The sequence below is a fragment of the Scyliorhinus canicula genome, chromosome 10 (genome assembly GCF_902713615.1).
Source record: "Scyliorhinus canicula chromosome 10, sScyCan1.1, whole genome shotgun sequence".
Taxonomy (NCBI): domain Eukaryota; kingdom Metazoa; phylum Chordata; class Chondrichthyes; order Carcharhiniformes; family Scyliorhinidae; genus Scyliorhinus; species Scyliorhinus canicula.
The window spans coordinates 74,423,761-74,448,923 of record NC_052155.1 but is presented as its reverse complement, the minus strand read 5'-3'; the positions used below and the strand labels follow the sequence as shown (position 1 = coordinate 74,448,923).

The 25,163-nt window shown below is 47.0% G+C and overlaps 1 protein-coding gene across 3 annotated transcripts in view; it reads left to right on the top strand.

Moving 5' to 3' along the window:
* The window catches only part of smchd1 (structural maintenance of chromosomes flexible hinge domain containing 1), a 217,226-nt gene that overhangs the window by 167,404 nt on the left and 24,659 nt on the right, over positions 1–25,163 (top strand). For all 3 annotated transcript variants that reach the window (XM_038809195.1, XM_038809194.1, XM_038809196.1), the window contains 4 exons: positions 370–454; positions 10,399–10,530; positions 12,889–13,041; positions 25,002–25,134. In XM_038809195.1, coding sequence (XP_038665123.1) covers positions 370–454; positions 10,399–10,530; positions 12,889–13,041; positions 25,002–25,134 — 503 coding nt within the window. The remainder of the gene's footprint in view (positions 1–369; positions 455–10,398; positions 10,531–12,888; positions 13,042–25,001; positions 25,135–25,163) is intronic.

Below are 25,163 nucleotides of genomic sequence, written 5' to 3'. Positions count from 1 at the left end.
AACCTATGTATTAATTTAAGTTACACGACAGGTACACATACCCTGGAGCAACTAGGTTGATTTTGAAGGAAGCTAGTGCTTCTACAGGAGGCTGTGGAGCTCACCTATGGCAGTTGGGGATGGGTGGGAGAAATGGAGGGGGATTACTGACATGAAAATCCTGACCCTAGAATTAAGAAAAATATCACTTTGTTCTTTCTCTTAATTTTTTAAAAAACCTATCCGTGCATTTTAATTGCCTCTTACCACACACATACTGCACTCATTTCTAGAATTTCATAATGAATATTCATGTTTCTATAACATTCTGATATTTGTACTGCCACAGAATTGTTCAGACTCTTATTTTGTAACATTTTTACATTTCAGGGATAAAATCCTTCCAGAGCGGATAGGAGTACATACCATTCAGTTTGTATATTCACAAGACAAGACCGTGCTTCATAGTGAACAGGTATGATAGTGGTGCAAACCATTTAAATATGCCATTTTTATGTGATAAAAAGAATGAAGATGGTTTTTAAAAAACTGAAATTAACAATGATGGGAATATACATCACTAATAATAATCTTTAGTAGTGCCACAAGTAGGCTTACATTAACACTACAATGAAATGACTGTGAAACCCCCTAGTCGCCATGCACCTGTTCAGGTACACCGAGAGAGAATTCAAAATGTCCAATTCACCTAACAAGCACGTCTTTCAGGACTTGTGGGAGGAAACCGGAGCACTAGGAGGAAACCCACTCGGGCAAGTGGGGGAGGGACATGCTGACTCTGCACAGACCGTGACCCAAGCTGGGAATCGAACCCGGGTCCCTGGCGCTGTGAAGCAACGGTGCTAACCACTGTGCTACCGTGCCTACACCTTGCCAGGCTAAACTCTTCATCAGAACTGAATGGCAAGATATTCAGCAATTTAGAAAGAGGAGTAAACTGGGGAAGAATTAATAGATAGTCAAAATGAAGTTGAACGAGCCTTAATCTATCATAGGAAAACTATTAAATATGAAAAATAGCCTGTGATAATGGAATGGCAAAATGGATGAAAGAGGGTGTAATTAAATGACAAATGGAGAACGAACCGAAACTGCACATAATAGCAGATCAGAAGTTTATAATCCATGACATCTTAATAAACTTTATTGTCACAAGTAGGCTTACATTAAAACTGCAATGAAGTTACTGTGAAAAGCTCCTAATCGCCACATTCTGGCGCCTGTTCAGGTACACAGTGGGAGAATTCAGAATGTCCAAATTACCTAACAGAACATCTTTCGGGACTTGTTGGAGGAAACCGGACATCTATTATGTATGTTATGCATATCTGGGGTCCAGTTTAGCTCAGTTGGCTAGGTTCATGATGCAGAGCGAGGCCAGCAGCGTGGGTCAATTCGGTACCGGCTGAGGTTATTCATGAAGGCCCCGTCTTTTCAAACTTGTCATTCGCCTGAGGTGTGATGATCCTCTGGTTAAATCACCACCAGTACGCTCTCCCCCTCAAAAGGAGAAAGCAGCCTATGGTCATCTGGAACTATGGTGACTTTACTTTATCTTTGTGCATATTTAGTTGCTTATCTCGCATCTGTACATTTACTAGAGGAACCTCCAGACGCAGTAGATGTATGAACCTATACTTGCTACAACATTTTACATAATCTAGCTAACAATGAAATGAAAGATCTGCAAAATAATGGAATGTTGAACAGCATGTAGTCAAAACACTGCAATATATGCCAGAGGAAGTTGTATTCAAACAATATAGTGATCTGGACCTATCACACTTTTCACATTTTTTGTTCGTTTTTTGTCACTTATGACTGGAATAATGATGCCCATAAAATCTGCAGCAGAACAGTGTTACGGACAGGAGAAGGGAGATGAATTGAAGTGCCCTTCTCTCCGTAATCTGTGTGGTTTATTTTTTTATACTTGGATGTGCATGTTTCTAAATCCGTGGTTAATTTTAAGCTACTAGCAACAGGCTGTGGATAAAAGTAGAGTATTATTTATCTATACACTCGCCCCAAACAATCTAATCACTATGCCAGTCAAATAATAAGCACTCAAGAACGATATGTTAAAGGACGAGTATAAACTCATAGGGGGTGGTTTAGCAGAGTGGGCTAAACAGCTGGCTTGTAATGCAAAGGCCAGCAGCGCGGGCTCAATTCCCTTACTGGCCTCCCCGAACAGGCGTCTTTTCACAATAACTTCATTGAAGTCTACTTGTGACAATAAGCGATTTTTATTATAAACCAAAAGAAGAGTTTAACAATTTATATGTCTTTGAGAGTCCGCTAAAGAAGGAAGCTATTTTTCCTATCTTGAATTGTAGTTCATGTAAGTTCAGATGGCTGGGGGTTGAATAACAGGATTACTATGGAGAGAAGAATATCCAGTCAGTCATGAAGTCAGGCACAAATAGTTGTATCAGGAGGTCCAGTTTCTGCATAGGTGAGCGTGGAGCTTAGAATTGGGCCGAGTCCCTGGGTTCATAAAAGGCAACGGTGGTGCAGCCCTTTTCTGCTATGTTAGCCTTGTTGGTGTTATTCTGCAGACTTCCCCAGGTCGTCGCTTCTGAGTTTTAGGATAAGTGGATTTCAATATAAGAGAATTAGTATAAGAGGCTAAATGGGTAAGCGTGGATAATTGGTCTTGTCAGCTTTTCTTTGTTACATTGCAGACATAGAGATAGTGTCTTGGAATCCAATGTCTGCTATTTGGAGTAAGCAACAAGCAATGGCAAGTGTGAATTCTACAGAGGTGTGTTGCTAGGCATGTCCATTCAAGGGAAAGTCGCCCATCCAGTGAGATTCAAATTTGAATTTCTGGAAGCTTAATAATCTGGATTGAAGTTGCAACAGTCACCTGTCCCTCTTTGCAGATATCTTAACAGTTCATCAGTGTCTGTTTTTAATTAAATAATGAAGTTCCTGAGGCTTCCAAATGAGCACATCCATAGCCTGAGCAATATTCCACATTCCCGGGTAGATGTCAATCTGGTTTCCATGACTGAAGCCATATGCAATTTTCCATTTTTGCATTCCTTCCTGGCTACCTTGTAATCCTCTGGAGCCAAGTCAGATCCTTGCTTCCTCAACCTTACGCAAGCTTCCTTCTTCCTCATGACTAGAAGCTCTGCTTCTCTTGTCATCCAAGGCTTCTTCACCTTACCTCGTCTCAGTGGGACAAAACTATCCAGCACTCTCAGCAAGTGCTCCTTAAACAACCCCGACATTACTGTTGTGCATCTCCCCGAGAACATCTGTTCCTAATTTATGCTCCTCAGCTCCCGTCTAATAGTAGTAGAATTTCCCCCCTCCCAATTAAATAGCTTCCCATACTGTCTGTTCCTATCCCTCTCCATGACTATGGTAAAGGTCAAGGTGTTGTGGTCACAGTCACCAAAATGCTGTCCCAACGAGACATCTGACACCTGGCCTGGTTCATTGCCGAGCACCAAATCCAATATGGCCTCCCCCTAGTCGGCCTATCTACATATTGAGTCAGGAATCTTTCATGGAAACCCCTGCCAAAATCTGCTGCATCCAAACCATTGCACCGAGGAGGCTCCAGTCAATATTAGGGAAGTTGAAGTAATCCATGACAACAACTCTGTTACTTCTGCACCTTTCCAAGATCTGCCGCTCAATATATTCCTCCATCTCTCTGCTGGTATTGGGGGGGTCTATAGAAAACTCCCAATAAAGTGACTGCTCCTTTCTTGTTTCTGACTTCCACCCATACTGACTCAGTAGACAAAACCTGCTCAACTACCTCCTTTTCTGGTGCTGTGATGCACTCCCTAATTAACAGTACCACCCCCTCCCCCCTCCCCTCCCCCCTCCCCTCCCCCTCCCCTCCCCCCTCCCCCCTCCCCTCCCCCCTCCCCTCCCCCCTCCCCTCCCCTCCCCCCTCCCCTCCCCCCTCCCCCTCCCCTCCCCCCTCCCCTCCCCCCTCCCCTCCCCCTCCCCCTCCCCTCCCCCTCCCCTCCCTCCCCCCTCCCCCCCTCCCCTCCCCTCCCCTCCCCTCCCCTCCCCCCTCCCCTCCCCCTCCCCTCCCCTCCCCTCCCCTCCCCTCCCCCCTCCCCTCCCCCTCCCCCCTCCCCCTCCCCTCCCCCCTCCCCTCCCCCCTCCCCCCCCTCCCCTCCCTCCCCTCCCCCCTCCCCCCCTCCCCCCCTCCCCCCTCCCCTCCCTCCCCTCCCTCCCCCCTCCCCCCCCCTCCCCCCCCTCCCCCCCCCCTCCCCTCCCTCCCCTCCCCCCCCTCCCCCCCCCCCCTCCCCTCCCCCCCCTCCCCTCCCCCCCCTCCCCCCCCTCCCCTCCCTCCCCTCCCTCCCCCCCCCTCCCCCCTCCCCTCCCCCCCTCCCCCCCCCTCCCCTCCCTCCCCTCCCCTCCCTCCCCTCCCCCTCCCCCCCTCCCCTCCCCTCCCCTCCCCCCTCCCCTCCCCCTCCCCCCTCCCCCTCCCTCCCCTCCCCCTCCCCTCCCCTCCCCTCCCCTCCCCCCTCCCCTCCCCTCCCCTCCCCCCTCCCCTCCCCCCTCCCCTCCCCCCTCCCCTCCCCTCCCCTCCCCTCCCCCTCCCTCCCCTCCCCCTCCCCCTCCCCTCCCCCCTCCCCTCCCCCTCCCCTCCCCCCTCCCTCCCCCCTCCCCTCCCCCCTCCCTCCCCCTCCCCTCCCCCCTCCCCTCCCCCCTCCCCTCCCCCCTCCCCTCCCCCCTCCCCTCCCCCTCCCCTCCCCCCCCTCCCCTCCCCCCTCCCCTCCCCCCCCTCCCTCCCCCCTCCCCTCCCCCCTCCCCCTCCCCTCCCTCCCCTCCCCCCCTCCCCTCCCCTCCCCCCTCCCCTCCCCCCTCCCCTCCCCCCCTCCCCTCCCCCCCCCTCCCCCTCCCCCTCCCCTCCCCCCTCCCCTCCCCCCTCCCCTCCCCTCCCCCCTCCCCTCCCCCCTCCCCCCCCCCTCCCCCCCCCTCCCCTCCCCCCTCCCCTCCCCCTCCCCTCCCCCTCCCCTCCCCTCCCCCCTCCCCCTCCCCCCTCCCCTCCCCCCTCCCCTCCCCCCTCCCCTCCCCCTCCCCTCCCCTCCCCCCTCCCCTCCCCCCTCCCCTCCCCCCCCTCCCCCTCCCCTCCCCCCCCCCCTCCCCCCTCCCCTCCCCCCCTCCCCCCTCCCCCCCTCCCCTCCCCTCCCCCCCCTCCCCCCCTCCCCTCTCCCCTCCCCCCCCTCCCCCCCTCCCCCCTCCCCCTCCCCCCCCCTCCCCCCTCCCCCTCCCCCCCTCCCCCCTCCCCCTCCCCTCCCCCTCCCCCCCCTCCCCCCTCCCCTCCTCCCCTCTCCCCCCTCCTCCCCCCTCCCCCCGCCTCACCCCTCCCCCCCTCCTCACCCTCCCCCTCCCCCTCCTCCCCCCCTCCCCTCCCCCCCCTCCCCTCCCCCCCCCTCCCCTCCCCCTCCCTCCCCCCCCTCCCCTCCCCTCCCCCCCCCTCCCCTCCCTCCCCCCCCTCCCCCTCCCCCCCTCCCCTCCCTCCCCTCCCCCTCCCCTCCCCCCCCCCCTCCCCTCCCCCCTCCCCTCCCCCTCCCCCCCTCCTCCCCCCCCTCCCCCCCTCCCCCTCCCCCCCTCCCCCTCCCCCCCTCCCCCCTCCCCCCCCTCCCCTCCCCCTCCCCCTCCTCCCCCCCTCCCCCCTCCTCCCCCCCCCCCCCCTCCCCCTCCCCCCATCCCCCTCCCCCCTCCTCTCCCCCTCCCCCTCCTCTCCCCCTCCCCCTCCTCTCCCCCTCCCCCCCTCCTCCTCCCTCCCCCCCTCCCCTCCCCCTCCCCCCTCTCCCCCCCCCCTCCCCCCTCCCCCTCCCCCCTCCCCCCTCTCCCCCCTCCCCCCTCTCCTACCCCCCCCCCCCCCCTCCCCCCCCCCCCTCCCCCCCTCCCCCCTACCCCCCTCCCCTTCCTATTCTTAAAACATCTAAACCCCGGAACATCTAACAACTATCCCTGCCCCTGTCAAATCCATGTCTCTGTAATGGCCACAACATCATAGTTCCAAGTACTGATTCATGCTCTAAGCTCATCTCCCTTATTCCTGACACTCAGTGCATTGAAACAGGCAAACCCTTCCCACTGAGTGCAACTTTGCCCTATCAACTGTTTATCCTTCCTCAGACAATTATCTGTCCTTCCTCAGACTTGCTGCATATTATTTCTGCCCGTTCAAAAGCTACCCTATCCTCTGATTTGTAGCTCTGGTTCCCATCCCCCTGCTAAACTAGTTAAACCTCCCTGAAGAGCTCTAGCAACCTTCCCACCCAGGATATTGCTGGATATTTGTAAAGGCAAATAATATTTACCTCATTCAATTGCATTTTTTGATAAAATGAGAGGGCTGGTGAGGTTAATGTGGTAGATATGCTGTATATTATGTGGACTTCCGAAAGGCATTTGATCAAGTGCCACATGACAAACTGTTATGGACAGGGGACAGATGGTAGGTTGGTTCCCTTTCTGCCTTCCAGCTAACGGTAGCACAGCGGATAGCATTGTGGCTTCACAGCGCCAGGGTCCCAGGTTTGATTCCCCGCTGGGTCACTGTCTGTGCAGAGTCTGCACGTTCTCCCTGTGTTTGCGTGGGTTTCCTCTGGGTGCTGCGGTTTCCTCCCACAGTCCAAAGACGTGCAGGTTAGGTGGTTTGGCCATGCTAAATTGCCCATAGTATCCAAAAACGTTTAGGTGGGTTATGGGGATAGAGTGGAAGTGAGGGCTTAAGTAGGTTGGTGCAGACTTGATGGGCTGAATGGCCTCCTACTGCACTGTATGTTCCATGTAAATTTCCCTTAGTGTCCAAAAAAGTTAGATGGGGTGGCTGGGTTACTGGGATAGGGTGGCTTAATTAGGGTGCCCTTTCCAAGGGCCGGTGCAGACTCGATTTGCCGAATAGCCTCCTTCTACACTGGAAATTCTATGATTCTAACCGCAACAAGATGTGCTTTAAAGAAGGCACTGTTTTAAAGAAGGCACGTTTAACCCTATTAATGTGGACAGGCACGTTGGATTTCTTATAGGATTAAATTTGTTTTCTCAACATCTGAAATGTAATAGCAACAACACCCACTCCCTCATTTATACAAGGCACATACAAACTCAAGAAAAGATGTTTACCAAAGATGTAGCTGCACATAGATTTCAAGAATCCAAAAAGTCACTTTTACAATTCATTCTTGGGATGGTAGTTGGAAATGTTGCAGGCCTGAGCAATCTCTCTTGGTTCACCTGGAGACAATTAAGGTTGGAGGTTTCTGGCAATGAACTCTGACTTGCTCCATGCAGCAACAGGTTTAATGCTTTTCCAGGCAAAGTTGTGGCTGAGCCCCTGCAGTCAAGATACAATTTGCACATTAAAGAATAGCCCCATTCCTTACCTCTGGTGAACTTCGAGACAGGGTTCTCCCTTTTCCTGAGTGAAATATCTTCCCTCTGGTCTTTGTATCCCAAACGGACTGCCCTGACCTGTTCTTGTGAATTAATAAGCTGATGCTTACCACTAAGCTGTTTGTATCATGTGACCACCACAGTGATTCCCATTGTTCCCACAAATGATTTGACAGGCTAATCAATTGCCACACAATTGGGGAAGCTTGATATCTCATCAACATTCCTGTTAGAAATAGCCTCCAGCTATCTCGATTTGCATCTCCATGAGGCCAGGAGGTCTTTCAGCTTTCGTTGGAGTCTGTAATTGAAATGGAGAGGGGCAGTGTAGGAATCTACCGTGCGGTTTAAGGGTAGTCTTGTATACACTTCAAAACTCAGTAGAATTTACACTTCTCGGATGCGAAATAAAAATCTTTTATTGTGTCCGTTGATTATAATTGAGAGATAAGATCATCTTGTGGTTACAAATCAAATGTTCTCACTAAAGCCCTTGCCAGCAAAAGACCTTGGGAAATAATTAGCTTAATGGTTTACAAGAGATTTAACTTTCAAAATACAGTAATGGTTCTTGCTCAAAGCAAAACAGCTTGCGCAAAGTTCAAGAGTTAGAGTGGAAATATGAAAATACAAAATAAGGATAGCAAGTAGTCAGGTAAAAGGTATAGAGTGATCCAGGATGGAAAATGTTTGCCCGGACCTCTATGTTTAAAGAGAATGTCATCAGTCTGACTCTATCTGTCCCTACCCCTGCAACCTGCTGATTGGCTTGGATGGGTCTCAAATGCATTTGGTTGGATGGTTAGTTGTCAATCATCAATGTGCAACATTATTTGTTGAACTTTTAAAATTAAATGTTGCATGTGGAATTCTTAAATGTGTGTTGGAATGCAAACTCTGCTCTTATCATTAAACTGGTATGTACTGAACTCTGCGGTCTGTTCATTTGAACAATGGCAGAGCTCATATGAACTATAATGTCAATTTGACCTTCAATATAATGTTGCATAAGCTTTAGCTAGCTTTTTTAAATGTTTCAAAATCTGTGCTTCGCCACTGCAAATTCTGCCAACTGTGTGTTTTTTGTAATATATGTTATGCTTGAAGTTATATGATGAAATCCAGTTTAAAATGGATTTTAAACTGGGCTTTAGTATTTACATTAAAATGGCTAAATCAATGACCCTTTTACCTATCAGAAATAGCCAGTTCTCTTCAGGCAGTCACCGGACCCTCGAAGTTAATTTTAAGTGACTTCCCAGAGAGATACCTAAATGTGAGTGAGACCCTGTGTCTGCACAGAAATCAGAAAAAAATGGTCACTTAAACTCCCTAGACTCTATCTTGTGCAAAGGCAAATTGTAATTTTACATCCTACAGTTGTGGTGACTGCTTGTTTTTCGCAATGGAGGACAATATTTAGTAGGTATCCCCAAGGTTTGGTATTGGGACCACTATTTTTCTTAATCTGTATTAATGACCTAGACAATTTTTTAAAAGTACAGTGCCCAACTTCATAACTTCATGGGCATCTTATGCAGGCATAACAAAGCTTGTCAGCAATGTTGAAACCCATTTTTAAAAACTTGCATCTGTACTCACGACTGCAAATGGATTACCACCACAAAATATCTGTGTTTTACAGCCAATTAAGTGCTTTAGAAATATAGGAAACATAGTACCCAATTTGCAGACAGAGAGTTTCCACAGACAGCAAGTTTCCACAAACAGCAATGTGATGGTGACTAGATAGGCCCTTGGTTTAATTTCTCACCTGAGATATGGCATCGCCATTAGTTCAGCAGTCCCTGTGCCTGGGTGCTGGAGTGGACCTTGAGCTCAGAACCTTGTGATTTAAAGGCAAGACTGCTACCAACTGAGGTACAGTTGACAAAGCTGACATGGAATAAAACCGAGTGACTGAATATGAAATTAACAGGAAACCGTTGTGGTGACCGGTTGTTTTTCGCATTGGAGGACAATATTCAGTCTGTTTCCCCAAGGTTTTGTATTAGGACCACTGTTTTTCTTAATCTGCATTAGTGACCTAGACTTGAGCAGAATTTAGACAATGTGAAGGGAACAGTTTCTAAAATGCAAATAACACAGAACTTGTGTGCTGTGAGGAGGATAGTAATGGACTTCAAGAGGATGTAGGCTGGTGGAATACATGAACATATGGCAGAAGAAATTTATTGTAGAGCAGTGTAAAATGCTACGTTTCGGTAGGAAGAAAGATAATATACAATTGAGGAAAGATAATATCCAATAAAGAATACAGTTCCAGTGGTGGTGCAGGAGCAGAGGGAAATGTGGCAAATGTGCGCAAAATGTTAACGGTGGTAGAGTAGGTTGAGAAAGCAGTTAATAAGGCATATGGGACCCAGAACTTTATAAATCAAGGCACATAGTAGAAAAGCAAGGAAGTTATGAAATGCCTTTATAAAACACTGATTCGGTCTCAATTCTGGCCACCCCACTTTAGGAAGATTGTGAAGAGGGTGCTGAAAAGATTTCCGAGAATGGTTCCATCAATGACTCACTTGAGCTGCATAGACTGACGTAGTTAAGATTGTTTTCCTCCTTAGAAAAGTGAAAGTTGAGAGATTGGTGGAGGTGCTCAAAATTGAGGCATCCGGACAGAGTACATGGAGAAGATTTGCTCAGGAAGGGTCAAAAACCAGTGGACACTCATATTTAAGGTGATTGGCGAAAGAACTAAAGGTGACATGAGAAAAGCTGGTTGACGCAGTGAGCATTTAGGATCTACGATGCACTGCCCCAAGAGTGTGGTGGTGACACATTCGCTCGTGGCTTTCAACGTGGAATCGGATAATTACCTGAAGAGACAAAGATTTCAGGGCTCCGGGGAAAAGGCTGGGGGGGGTGGTTTGCCTGGCTGAGCCGCTCTTGCGGAGAATTGGCTTGGACATAGTGTGCTAAATAGTCGTCTCCTGTGCTGTATTCATTCTGATTCTATCTTTTGTGCCATTTTCTTAATTCTAGATTACTTTCTCTGTGGTACCAGGTGAACCAGTGAAATTAATACCAGAAGAAGTCCCAGCCACTCCTACTGTCTCAAATGTTCGCAGTATCGCCCATCGTACATTGGTCAAAACTTTGTGTCTGAAGATTCTGGTAATTTCTTTGTTATAATGTTAAATGTGATTAGTAATCATTCATTTTTTTATTTCTCTTGCTGTACTTTAGATGCAAACATTTTTTCCAAAACCTTGCCCAATGTCTCTGAACCCAAATGGTGATTGTCTGGAACAAAAAATGCTGGGAAAACTAAACAGATCTGGCAGCATCTGTGGAGAGAGAAAAGGAGTTAGCGTTTCAAGTCCAATATGAATCATTTTCAGATCCGAAGAAGAGTCATATTGACCAGAAACACTAACTCCATTTCTCTCCACAGTTGTAGGCAGACCCTCCTGCTGAGTTTTTCCAGCATTTTCTTCTACTTGTTTCAGATGTCCAGCATCTGCAGTATTTTACTTTTATTTTAGTGATTGACAGCAGGTTCCTTGTGCAGGATATCACGGCTGAGCCCAATTCTGCTTTCATCCAAAGTCCACGGACGGGATTCTCCCAACGGGAGACTAAGTGCCGACGGCGGAGTGAAAACCGGAGTGTTTCACTCCGGCGTCGGAGGCCGCTCCTCGCCGCTCGACCCATCCGGGCCGGCGAATTGCCGCTCGCCCGTTACAAATGGCGAGCGGCGATTCTCCGAGCGGCCAGCCGTAAATCTCGGCGCGCCTGTTTGGTGGGGGGGTGGGGGGGGAGAGAAGAAAGTACCATTCATGGAGAAAGGGAAAGAAAGCAAAAGAATATACATGAGGAAAAGTGATTGCTGGGAAGAAAATATCATATAGTGTGGAGTAGATAGAGAAGCTTTTGTTAGACATTTCCTATCTCTAATCAGATAAATAAGAGTTGAAAACAAATGAGGACAGTCCCACGGAACTGGGCAACATCAAGGCATTTGAGAGAGATGGTGTTGTTGACTAGGTTAAGAAGTGTATGGTACCGTGCAATCTAGTAATAGTGTGGCTTCTGTCTAGTTTGTAGCTTCACCATTGTAGGAAAGGGCATTAGTATTGGAGAAGTTTGAATACGAAGTTATGGGAGTGATGGGCATGAATCTCGGAGAGGATAACATATTCAAAGTCTTTAAAGAGAAAAAGCAGGTTGCAGATGGTGAAGTAGTTTGAGGATTTTTTTATGGTTTGGTGAAAGGGAAGGAGCAGTGCTTGGAAAAGAAACAATTTACTATGTGAGCCAGCATAAACCCAGAGATTGGGGAAGGGGAAGCATAGTTTCATGTGCTCAGCTTAAAGATATATGAGAGGAGATGGGAAAGACACTAGGTGAGGGTTTGGGGCTTGCTTTGGTCATTTGGCATGCAGGAGGAGGCTGGGGAGCAGCAGCGGTATCTGAACATATAATGGTGGATTGGTGGCATAGAGCGCAAAAGGAAGCAAATTAAGGTGAACCTTTATAAACACAGGTTTAGCCTCAACTAAAGTATTGTGTACAATTGTGGATGTTGCACTTTATGAAAGATGTGAAAGCATTTGAGGGGTACAGAAAAGATTTACAAAAATTGTTTCAGAGGTGAGGGATCTTAGTTATGTGGATAGATGAGAGAAACTGGGGCTGTTGAAGAAAAAAGGTTGAGAGGGGATTCCATAGAAGTAATAAAATGATGAGGGGTCTGGATAGAGTAGATAGGGAGAAACTGGCTGACAGGCCAAATGGCCTCTTACCTGTAACCATTTCACCGTGTAGCAAGTCGTGAGTAGCTTGCATGTGTTGGATGTGGGGTAAAACTTGAGGTGGTTGATAGTGCAGAAAAGTGTTCTCCAGGATGATTTTGATAAAGGCGAGTGAGAGATGTTTGATGTGATCCAGCTAGATCTGGCCTGTAGATGGCAATGCTAGTTGTGTGGCTGATGGGATGAAGGGCCTAAAGGTTACAGCTGTACAAGGGTAATGACTGAGATGAGAGACATTGGAAGTTTGGTGCAGATTAGAAGCTGCAGAGGTATTGTGATGAATAGAGGGGCAAAGACTTGACAGTTGGGAATTTAAAAGTGCATTTGTAACTGATTTGAAGGAAGATTTGACGGGTACAGAAGTACGTGATGCTTGGAGGATAGGGTGTGTGCAGTGGAATACAAAAAAAGTGTTTGCATTGCTTTTTGATGTTTGGTTTGAGAGAATAAAGGTGTGGAGACCATGGGGGGCGGTGGGGGGTAAGCTTGAGGTGGTACCTGATTATGTGGCGGAAAAACAAGTGATCAGCAAATTTAGAGACATGAAGGTAAGGAGTGCTGATTGCAGGGATGAACTTAGTGTTCCTTCTGGTCAATTTTTATAACCAGGTTTGTATTTTTATTTGTTACCCTCTCCTCATTTACAGATGTTTGTATTCACTTGAATAAACATTTAGAAGCAATGCGTCCAAGCTTTCTTTTTGTTCTTTGCAATTAGGATGAATATAACAATGTAGCTGGAAAGGATATTTGTGGCAAGTTGGTGGTTACTATTAAAAGTACAACGGAGGATGATTGTGAAATTCCTCAGTTTCAAGGAAAACTCAGTTGCTTGGAGTTTGAACTCAACCAAGGATCTTCTGACATTTCAGTAAGTTTAACTCATCTTGTAATAAATAGCCTGCTGACCGTGGCATTTAATCTGAACCTTTTGGGACTGAAATTTTATCTATTGTTCCTGCCACATCATCTACCAGACCTGCCTCCTAAATATTTCCAGCGTTTTCTGTTTTTATTTTATAGTCCAAAGTTTAAAATTATCCCAGTTTCATTACCAAAGTCTATTTTGACTCCTCCTTGATATTTGGCTTCTTCCATTTTAGCTGAGTTTATGCCCGCTAAGTGTTTGTGCTTATTAAATAATCATTTTAATCATTGGATCTTGATAATTTTGTGGAAGTTAAACAGCCTGTTTTCTTTTTCCAGTGCAAATAATGACTGAGATTTAATTCTAATCATTTTAATGTACTTGTTATCTATATTGTGGCATAAAGTCATTTAAATAATTATTTTTTTAGAATTTAGAATTTATTTTTTTTAGAATTTATAAAAGTACAGCACAGAACAGGCCCTTCGGCCCTCGATGTTGTGCCGAGCATTGATCACCCTACTCAAGCCCACGTATCCACCCTATACCAGTAACCCAACAACCCCCATTAACCTTATTTTTTTCGGACACTAAGGGCAATTTAGCCTGGCCAATCCACCTAATCCGCACATCTTTGGACTGTGGGAGGAAACCGGAGCACCCGGAGGAAACCCACGCACACACGGGGAGGACGTGCAGACTCCGCACAGACAGTGACCCAGCGGGGAATCGAACCTGGGACCCTGGAACTGTGAAGCATTTATGCTAACCACTATGCTACCGTGCTGCCCGGTTATTTAAACTGAGAGTTCTTGTCATTTCAAGAAGCAGTTAGTGTGTTCCACTCCAAAATATACTATCATGGGTAATATAAGAATATGGAAGATGGCCGTGAAATAGGTATTTGGGGCCTATATATTGGATTGAGTGCTTTTCTTCTATCAGTTGTTACTTTTCCTCTAATTATTTTTTAAAATATTTTTTATTAGGGTATTTGCAATTTTTATAATAATGACAATAACAGTGACATATACATGGTACATTTAACATTTCCACCCCCATCACAAACTTTACACTCCCCAACCATAAACCCCTCCCCGCCCCCGGCATTCTGCTTCTGCTGACATTTTAATTTTCCCAGAGAAAGTCGATGAACGGCTGCCACCTCAGGGTGAACCCGAACATTGACCATCTTCAGGCGAACTTTATTTTCTCGAGACTGAGAAACCCAGCCATGCCACTAACCTAGGTCCCGCCACTTGGGGGCTCCGAGTCCCGCCACATTAATAAGATCCGTCCCCGGGCTACCAGGGAGGCAAAGGCAAAGACGTTGGCCTCTTTCGCCCCCTGGACTTGCAGCTCTTACGACACTCCAAAGATCGCCACCTCTGGACTCGGCGCCACCCTTGTTTTTAGTACCGTGGACATTGCCTTACTAAAACCCTCTAAGCTTCGAACATGCCCAAAACATGTTGACATGATTTGCTGGGCTTCCCGTGCACCTCACACACATGTCCTCTACCCCGATAAACTTGCTCATCCAGGCCACCATCATGTGTCCCCGGTGGACTACCTTGAACTGTAGCAGGCTAAGCCTGGCATATGATGAGGATGTATTAACCCTGCTTAGGGCATCTGCCCACAGACCCGCTGCCATCTCTCCCCCTAGCTCGTCTTCCACTTGCTCTTAAGCTCCTCCACCGGAATTTCCTCTGATTCCAAAAGTTCCTGGTAGATATTTGATACCTTCCCCTCTCCCACCCATGTACTGGAGATCACTCTGTCCTGTATCCCCTGTGGCGGCAGCAGAGGAAAGGACTTGTGGAGTATCGGGCCGGCGAGAACAGAAGAGATGGGGTTATCAATGCACCCAGACTTGTGTCTTTACATGACGCCTTCTCCATTTGCTCCCACACCGACCCCTCTCCCACTATCCATTTCCTAATCGTGGCTATATTAGCCGCCCAGTAATAATTACAAACGTTCGGCAAGCCAACCCACCCGCCCCACCGACTGCGCTCCAGCAACACTTTCTTCACTCGCGGGGTTTTACCCGCTCGCACAAAGCCCAAAATAATCTTATTTACCTGTTAAAAAAAGGCTTTCAGGATGAAGATGGGGAGACACTGAAAGGAAACACAAATCTGGGGAGAACCGTCAGTTTCATGGTCTGTGCCCTCCCCGCCAGTGGTAGCGGGAGCATGTCCCATCTCTTAAAGTTCTCTTTCATTTGTTCTACAAGCCGGGATAGATTTAACTTGTGCAGTGCCTCCCATTTCCAAGCCACCTGGATTCCCAGATATCGGAAGCTCCTTCCTACCATTCTAAATGACAGCTATCCCAGTGTCTTCTCCTGCCCTCTCGCCTGTATTGCGAACATTTCACTTTTCCCCATGTTCAATTTATACCCTGCAAAATTACCAAATTCCCCTAGGATCCGCATAACGTTGCCCATCCCCTGCAGCAGGTCTGAAATATACAAGAGCAGGTCATTTGCGTAAAGCGAGACACAGTGCTCCGGATCCTTATCCCGTTTCATGATCAATGAAATCGAGGCCTGCAACATTGTTGGGGGGAGGACTCCCTTCCCTCTTGCTTCATTGAATGTCCTCACCAGCAGTGGGCTCAATATCCCTGAAAACTTGTAGAATTCCACCAGGTAGCCGTCCGGCCCCGGGACCTTGCCCGACTGAATGCCCTCCAGACCCCCCCCCCCCCCATTATTTCCTCAATTACTGTCTGGAGTCAACAGCCCAAACTCCACCTGTAACCTCCGCTGCTCCCTCAGTAGCCCCGCTTCCGGGCCCTCCCAGTATCTACTGTCCACCTGGAATATCTCCTCAACAAACCTATCCCTCTCCACCCGTTCCACCTTTTCTCTGTGGGCCCGTCTCGAGATTAATTTCACTCTGACCACTGCCTTCAAAGATTCCCAGACCATTGCTGCAGAGTCCTCCCCCGTATCATTTGTTTCCAGGTAGTCTGGATGGACTTGTTCACACGCCCACAGACCGCTTTGTCTGCTAACAACCCCACATCCAGCCTCCATAGCGAGCGTTGTCCTCTCTCCAAACTAACCCGTAGATCCACCCAGTGTGGGGGATGATCCGGCACTGTGATTGCCTGGTACTCAGTATCCACCACCCCCGTGTTAGACCCTGCTCAGAACAAAAAAGTTGATCCGAGAGTATACCTTGTGGACATGTGCGAAAAAAGAAAACTCCTTCACCCTCGGCTATGCAAACCTCCATGGGTCATTTCCCCCCATCTGTTCCATAAACCCCTTCAATTCCTTTGCTGCGGCTGGCACCCTCCCTGTCCTGGATTTTGACCGGTCCAATTCCAGATCAATGACTGTGTTAAAATCTCCCCCCATGACCAAGTTATGTGACTCTTAAGTCTGGGATCTTACCTCACACCCGCCTCATAAATTCCACATCGTCACAATTCGGAGCATATACGTTCACGAGTACCACCCGTACCCCCTCCAGCTTCCTACTCACCATTATGCACCTGCCCCCCGTGTCTGACATGATTCTCCCTGCCTCGAATACCACCTGTTTATTAATCAAAATCGCTACCCCCCTGGTCTTTGAGTCCAGCCCTGAATGGATACTTGACCAACCGACCCCTTTCTCAGTCTAGTCTGGTCTGTAACCTTTAAGTGTGTCTCTTGTAACAGTGCCACGTCCGCCTTCAGCCCCCTCAAATGCGCGAACACACGAGCCCTCTTGACTGGCCCGTTCAGCCCTCTAGCGTTTCATGTAATCAGCCTGGTCGGGGGACCCCGCCACCACCTAGCCATCACCCTTTTTAGGCCAGCCTCCAGCTCGTGTCCCCAGCCTGCTCGAACCCCCCCCCCCCCCCCCCCACCCTGTTCCCCACCTCCCATTTGTCCCCTAGTAACAGTTCCTCCGCTGTCAGCAAAACAGCTCCCCCCTCCATCCCCCGATAACAGCACCAGAAACCCAACCCCCCCCCCCCCCCCCCCCCCCCCATATCAACCTCCAGCTTATCATCTGCTCGCCCCCCACTGTGCTTCCGTGAGTCAGCTGACCTGATAGTTCCCACCCATGGCACCAAACAGACTGTCTCCCCATTGTTCTCTCACTTTTCCCCCCACTTGGACATACATATCCAAAGCATCGCATTCACGAGTAAACAAACAGCAGAAAAAACAGTGGAAAAACAACCACAGAAAAAGAAACCACAACCCCCTCTCCACCCAGCTCCCAGTAAGACAAAGTTAACTTTAGCCATCGAAACAGCCCCTTATTGCACATAAAACTACTTATTCAAACCAGCACAAAAGTGACTGTCAACAAATCGCCATTGCCGTACTCTCCCCAAGGATTCAGTGTCTTTAGTTTATATCCAGTCTTTTTTCCCTGATTAAAGTCAATGCAGCGTCTGGTGTTTCGAAGTAAAATTCCAGGTCCTTATATGTGACCCACAGATGCGCTGGGTACAACATCCCGAACTTCACCCTCTTTTTAAAGAGGGCCGATTTTGCCCTATTAAACTCGGCTTGCCTCTTGGCCAAATCCACGGCCAGGTCTTGATAAATGCGCAGCTCATAATTCTCCCACCTGCTGCTCCGTTCTTTCTCGGCCCACCGCAGAACGTGTTCCTTGTCCAGGAATCGGTGCATACGTATCACCATTGCCCTCAGCGGCTCGTTTGCTCGGGGCTTCTTCGCGAGTCTCTGTGCGCACTATCCACTTCCAGGGGCCGAGGGAATGCCTCCGGGCACATCAACTTCTCCAGCATGTTCGTCACATAGGCCCTCTCATCCGATCTCTCACTGCTCTCAGGAAGGCTGATGATTTTCAGGTTCTGCCTCCTGGACCTGTTCTCCAAGTCCTCCAGCTTCTCCTGCATTCTTTTCTGGCGGTCATTCATCATCTCCACCTTGGTCTCCAGCGCGGTAACATATTCCCCGTGCTCGGACACCTTTTTCTCCACCTCCTGGATCGCACGTCCGTGGACTTCTTGATTCTGCACCACCTGATCAATCGAAGCCTTGATCGGGCCAGCGTGTCCTTCTTAAGCTTGTCGAAGCAATCTTCAAAAAACTTCACCAGCTGCTCCGTCGACCACTGTGCCATCTCCCCATGGCCCTGCTTCTCCGCCATGCTTTCCCGCGTTGCCAGCTCAGCTCGCGTCTTTCTTGTAGAACTTTGTCTTCTTACACGGCCACTTCTGGTCCAGTTCTCCATACACTGGAGGGGGATTTCACCTCACCGTCTCACTCTCCACCGATTCATCCAATAAAATCCAGAAAAAAAACAGAGAAAAAGGTCCAAAAGTTCGTCACAGGCAGGAGCTATGAATAGTGCGACCTACCCCTCCATGGCCGCCACCAGAAGTCTTTTCCTCTAATTATTAACAAACTGGATTGGGTACCATAATAGTCAGGATTGATTCAGACAAGTAGCTATACAAAAGATTACTGGCCCAGATAAGAGCTCATGGTATTGGGCTAATTTAGTTGCATGGATGAATGATTGGTTAATCAACCGAGAAAACAGTCCGGATAAAAGATGATTTGAGACTGGTAAACTGTAACTAGTGGGGTGCCACAAGGATCAGTGGTGAGACCTCAACTATTTTTAATCTATTGGGCAGCACGGTGGTGCAGTGTTTAACACTGCTGTCTCGCGGCACCGAGGTCCCAGGTTCGATCCCGGCTCTGGGTCACTGTCCGTGTGGAGTTTGCACATTCTCCCTGTGTTTGCATGGGTTTCGCCCCCACAACCCAAAGATGTGCGGGGTAGCTGGGTTGGCTCGATAAACTGCCTCTTAATTGGAAAAAATGAATTGGGTAAATTTATTTTTTAAAAACTATTCATCTATGTTTGATGAAGGGACAGCATGTGTTGTAGCCACTTTTACTGACAACATAGAAGTGGATAGGAAGGCAAGTTGTGAGGAGGACACGAGTCTGCACAGGGATATAGATTGATTAAAAGAATGGACAACATTTGGAATATAATGTGTGAAAATTAGATGTTCTCCACTTTGCTAGTAAAAATAGAAAAGCAAAATATGCTTTAAATGGAGAGAGACTGCTATGTTACAGAGAGATCTGGGTGCCCTCATACATGAATGAATGAAAATTGCTTATTGTCACGAGTAGGCTTCAAATGAAGTTACTGTGAAAAGCCACATTCCGGCGCCTGTTCGGGGAGGCTGTTGTGGGAATCGAACCGTGCTGCTGGCTTGCCTTGGTCTGCTTTCAAAGCCAGCGATTTAGCCCAGTGAGCTAAACAGCCCCGACTCAAAGCTTTAGCATGCAGCTACAGCAAATAATTAGCCAGGCAAATTCTGTAGGAAGTTAACTGTTTCTCCACAGATCTCCACACCTGCTGAGTTTATACAGCATTTTCTGTTATTTCAGATTCCCAGCATCCACAGCATTTTGCTTTTCTTTTGGCAAATGGAATGTTAGCCTTTATTGTAAGGGAAATGGAGTATTAAAGTAGGGATATCTAGGCCCTGTACAGTTCTGGTTCCTTTGATTGCTAGGATGAAGAGATTGTCTTATGAGGAAAGATTGAGCAAGTTGGGCCTAAACGCATTGGAGTTCAAAACCGTGATTGTTGATTTTAATGAACAACATAAACTGAGGGGGCTTGACAGAGCACAGAGCAGGTGCTGAAAAGACGTTTCGCGTTGAGGGAATTTAGAACTGGTTGGGGGGGAGGGAGGGGGGTGGATACAGTTTCAGAATAAGGGATCTTTGATTCAAGATATATGAGGAAGTTATTCCCTGAGGGTTGTAATCTTTGGAATTCCTCACCACAGAGCAGTGGAAACTGAGTCCGGTTCAGAGTGCTGTTTCAAGAAAAGAAATCATATGGGACCTTGCCTTTATTAACAGAGGCTAGAGAACATGAACAGCATAACATTTCATAAAACACTGATTAGGCCTCAGCTGGAATATTGTATTCAATTCTGTTGTATTCAATTCTGGTCACCACTCCAGGATGTCAAGGCATTGGAGAGATTTACAAGAAAGGTACCAGGGCTAAGGCACTTCAGTGATGTACAGAGGGTGGAGCACTGGGATTACTCGTTAGAGCAGAGAAAGTTGAGAAAAGATTTATAGAGCTATTTATAATCATGAATGCTTTTGAAACTTTCGCGTGGCAGAAGAATCAAAAACTAGGTGATAAATTTGGGTTACTAGCAAAAGAACAGGTGGAAATATAGAACATTTAATTATAGTGCTTTATGACTCTACTGCCCGTGTGTAAGCAAATGCAATTGTAACACTCAAAAGAGAATTGCATGAATATTTGAAGGTAAAATGTGCAGGTGTATGGGGAAAGCGAGGCACTGTGTTTAATTGGACAACTCTATTAAAAAAACCGACACAGGCACGATGGGTCGAATGGTCTCTTCCTATGCTGTATGATTTGATGTATGTAGATTGACCAAGATGATGGGAACTATAATTGAGACTTGGTGCATGGGGCTGTTTCCAGTGGAACAGCAAAGCCTTGGAGCAAAATTAATAGGGAATTTTTAAGAAGATCTGGAATTGATGGTTAATGACACACGATCGTTATATAACATAATCAGATGAGAGGTCACTTGGGGTTGTTGGAACCTGGAATGTTTTTGCCATAGAAGGTTTTTGAGGAAGAAATCATTCCTATTTTTTCAGGGAGCATTAGATAACATGTGGAGCAGAGGAAGGTGCAGGACAATAAAGAGTAATCTGCTGCTTTATGTATCACAATAATTATAGCGCAGATAGACCATTTGGCCCATTATGTCTCCACCTGCTCTACAAATGAGCATTGAATTAGTGCCATTCTCCTGCCTTTCCCATAATATGGTCGCATTCTTTATCAAGGTCAATAGAGAGGTAGTTGATTCTGAGACCAGGGTCCTTAACCTCAATAACAGTAACGATGATGATACCATAGATATCATAGAATTTGCAGTGCAGAAGGAGGCCATTCGGCCCATCGAGTCTGCACCGGCTCTTGGAAAGAGCACCCTATCCAAGGTCAACACCTCCACCTTATCCCCATAACCCAGTAACCCCACCCAACACTAAGGGCAATTTTGGACACTAAGGGCAATTTAGCATGGCCAATCCACCTAACCTGCACATCTTTGGACTGTGGGGGGAAACCGGAGCACCCTGGAGGAAACCCACGCGCACACGGGGAGGATGTGCAGACTCCACACAGACAGTGACCCAAGCTGGAATCTAACCTGGGACCCTGGAGCTGTGAAGCAATTGTGCTATCCACAAGGCTACCGTGCTGCCCTAAATGTGAGGCATGAGCTGGCTATGATGGGGAAACATTACAGAAAGGAAGGGCAGTGGACAGGCAATAGCAGGCATTCGAGGAACGAATAAGTGAACTCCAAAAATTGTTTATTTCTATTTGGTGCAAGAGTAGAAAAGGAACTGTAGCCAAACCATGGCTTACAAGGGAAATTAGAGATAGTATTAGATTCAAACAAGAGCCATACAAATTAGCTAAAAAAAAAAAGCAATAGACCTGATGATTGGCAAGTTTAAAATTCAGCAAAGACAGATCAAGGGATTGAGTAAGACGGGAAAAATACAATTTGAAAGTAAACTAGCAGGGAACATAAGAATGGATGATCGGTATGTGAAGAGAAAAAGATTGATTTAAAAACTAATGTAGGCCCCTTACAGTCAAAAACAGGGGAACTCATAACAGGGAATCAAGAAATGGCCAAGGAACTAAATTTGTACTTTGCCTCTGTCTTCACAAAGGAACACATGGATGATGTACCAGAAGTTCTGAGAAGTACCAGTTTTATTGAGGAGCCGAAGGAAATTTGTATAAGTAAAGCAATGGTTTTGGAGAATTAATGGGATTGAAAGTGGATAAATCTCCACGGCCTAATAATCTTCATACCAGAGTATTTAAGGAAGTGGCCCTAGAAATAGTAAATCCTTTGGTAGTCATTTTCGAAAGTCCTTTGGACTCTGGAATGGTTCCTACAGATTGGAGGGTAGCAAAGGTAACTGGTAGTAGGGAATTTACTGGAGTCCATTATCAAGCATTTCATAACACAGCATTTGGAAAGCAGTGGTTTAATCAGACAAAGTCAGCATGCATTTACGAAAGGAAAATCATGCTCGACAAATCTACTAGAATTCTTTCATAGAATTTGCAGTGCATGTGGAGGCCATTCGGCCCATCAAGTCTGCACCGGCCCTTCGAAAAAGGGCAATTTAGCAAAGCCAATCCACTTAACCTACACATTTTTGGACTGTGGGAGGAAATCGGAGCGCCCGGGGAAAACCCATGCAGACACGGGGAGAACGTGCAGACTCCGCACAAACCGTGACCAAGCCGGGAATCGAACCTGGGACCCTGGAGCTGTGAAGCAACTGTGCTAACCACTGTGTTACTGTGCTGCCCTTTTGAAGATGTAACTAGTAGAGTTGACCATGGAGAACTGGTGGATGTGGTTTATTTAGGCTTTCAGAAGGCTTTCGACAAGGTGTCTCATAGCAGTTTAATATGTAAAGTTAAACCGCATAGGATTGTGGGTAGTGTCTTGAGGTGGATAGAAAGCTGGTTAGCAGACAGGAAGCTAAGAGTTGGAATAAAGGATCTTTTTCTGATTGCCGGGCAGTGACTAGTGGGATCTGTGTATGAACCCCAACTGTTCATATTGTATATTCATGATTTGGACTAGGTAACTAAATGTATTATCTCCAAATTTGCAGATGACACAAAGTTGGGTGGGTGGGTGAGCTGTTAGGAGGATGCACAGATTCTTCAGCAGGATTTTGACAGGCTGAGTGAGTGGGCACATGCATGGCAGGTGCAGTATAATATGGATAAATATGAGGTTATCCACTTCGGTGGATACTCAGCGAGACCTTGGTGTCCTCGTGCATCAGTCGCTAAAAGTAATCGTGCAGGTACAGCAGGCATAAAGAAGGCAAATGATATGTTGGCCTTCATAACGAGAGAGTTTGAGTATAATAATCTTTATTGCCATAAGAAGGCTTGCATTAACACTGCAATGAAGTTACTTTACTGCAATTGTATAGGGCATTGGTGAGGCCACGTCTGGAGTATCGCGTGCAGTTTTGATGTCCTTATCTGAGGAAGGATGTTCTTTTATGGGGTGGCGAGGTGATGCAGCGAAGGTTTACCAGGCTGATTCCGGGATGGGGGACTGTGAGGAGAGACAAAGTCGGTTAGGATTATATTCATTGGAGTTTAGAAATGGGATGTCATGGGAACTGACAAAATTCTAACAGGTTTCGACAGGGTAGATTCAGAAAGAATGTCCCCAATGGTGGGAGAGTCCAACTCGCGGTCATATTTTGCGGAAAAATTTCATCACCAAGACTGGTGAAACGGTGAAATTCGCTACCACAGAAAGTAGTTGTGGCCAAAACCTTGTGTAATTACAAGAAGGAATTAGATGTAGTGCTTGGGGCTAAAGGGATCAAGGGGTGTTTGGGGGGGGGGGGGGGGGGGGGGGGGAGAAGCGGGATCAGGGCATTGAACTTGATGATCAGCCATGATCATAATGATTGGCAGACCAGGGGCAGCACGGTGGCCTAGTGGTTAGCACAACCGCCTCACGGCGCTGAGGTCCCAAGTTCGATCCCGGCTCTGGGTCACTGTCCGTGTGGAGTTTGCACATTCTCCCCGTGTCTGCGTGGGTTTCGCCCCCACAACCCAAAAATGTGCAGAGTAGATGGATTGGACACGCTAAATTGCCCCTTAATTGGAAAAAATAATTGGGTAATCTAAATTTATAAAATAAAAAAAAAAAATGATTGGCAGAGCATGCTCGAAGGGCTGAATTCCCTCTCCTGCTTCTATTTCCTATGTTTTCCCTGTACCTTCCCCGTTGTTTCTGCAAATAATCATTCAATTTCATCTTTATTGCCTTCATTGAACCTGCCTTCACCACATTTCCAGGCAGTGCATTCCAGATCCGAACCACTGGCTGTGTGAAAAATGTCACATATGTTTTTTCCCCAACTAGCTTTAAATCTGTGCCCTTTTGTTCTTGATTCTTTTGCAAGCGAGAACTGTTTTTCCTCATCAACTCTGTCCAGCCCCCTCTTAACTTGAACATCTTATCAAACCTCCTCTTAACCTCCTCTCCAAGGACAACAGTCCCAGCCTCTCCAATCTATCCTCAGAACTGAAGTTTCTCATCCCTGGAACCCAGTTCCTAATTTAGAGTTTGACATCTGAACAATTCAGATTTGGAAAAAAAGGATCACTCTAGCTTTTTGATGAGCTTTGTCTCAAACATCCATGTTTTAATTCCACCATTGATTTGTAGTTAGAAATATCAGAGTACATCGAACATCGGAATCAGTAATAATTGAAATAAGTACAAGACTTGTGTCACTTAAAAACTTGTTAAACATCAGACCCTTTGTGTTTCTGTACTTGACTAAGAGATCTACAAGATATTTGCTCAAGCCTCTACACACTTTTTTTTTAAAATGTCAATCATTTCCTATTCTTTGATTTCTCTCAAAACAGTTGCACTGCTGTCATGGTTGGTTGAAGACTCTGGTATTGAGTTGGAATCCTCCTTTAAATTGGTTTTGCAGCAATGATGTCTTCTGGTGGGTTTTCAACAAAGAGCTCTGCTCTGGGTAAAGCTGTTTCCCTTACTATCCCTGGAGCAATTTGTTTGTTCAAATCTAGTATTTTCTCCACCCACGGTTGGGTCACATGACCTTTCTTTGATTTCGCTCTTGGCAAGTGTCCCTGAGAGCTTTATGAACCTTCAAATCAGATATCGTTATTTCCTGTGTAATCAGAGTTCATTTGGTCGAAAAATATCTGCTGCATCAATGTCATATCATTTTCTACCATACCTACTCCTACAATTTCACTGAACATAAAGTACTTGCTAATTTTTGACACTTGATTTTTTGTTTTTTTTTGTTTACTTTTGTTCCCCTTTAATAGAACTTGGTGCTGGCAGAAAACAGTCCTGGCAGAGATAGCGCAGAATATATGCTGTTTTTTGAACCAGTCATTTCGAAACTTGGCAAGAGGAAACCTTTACCTCCATACATTTTACCTTTTATGTTTTATAATGGTAAGCACTTCAGCAGCATATGTTTTGTT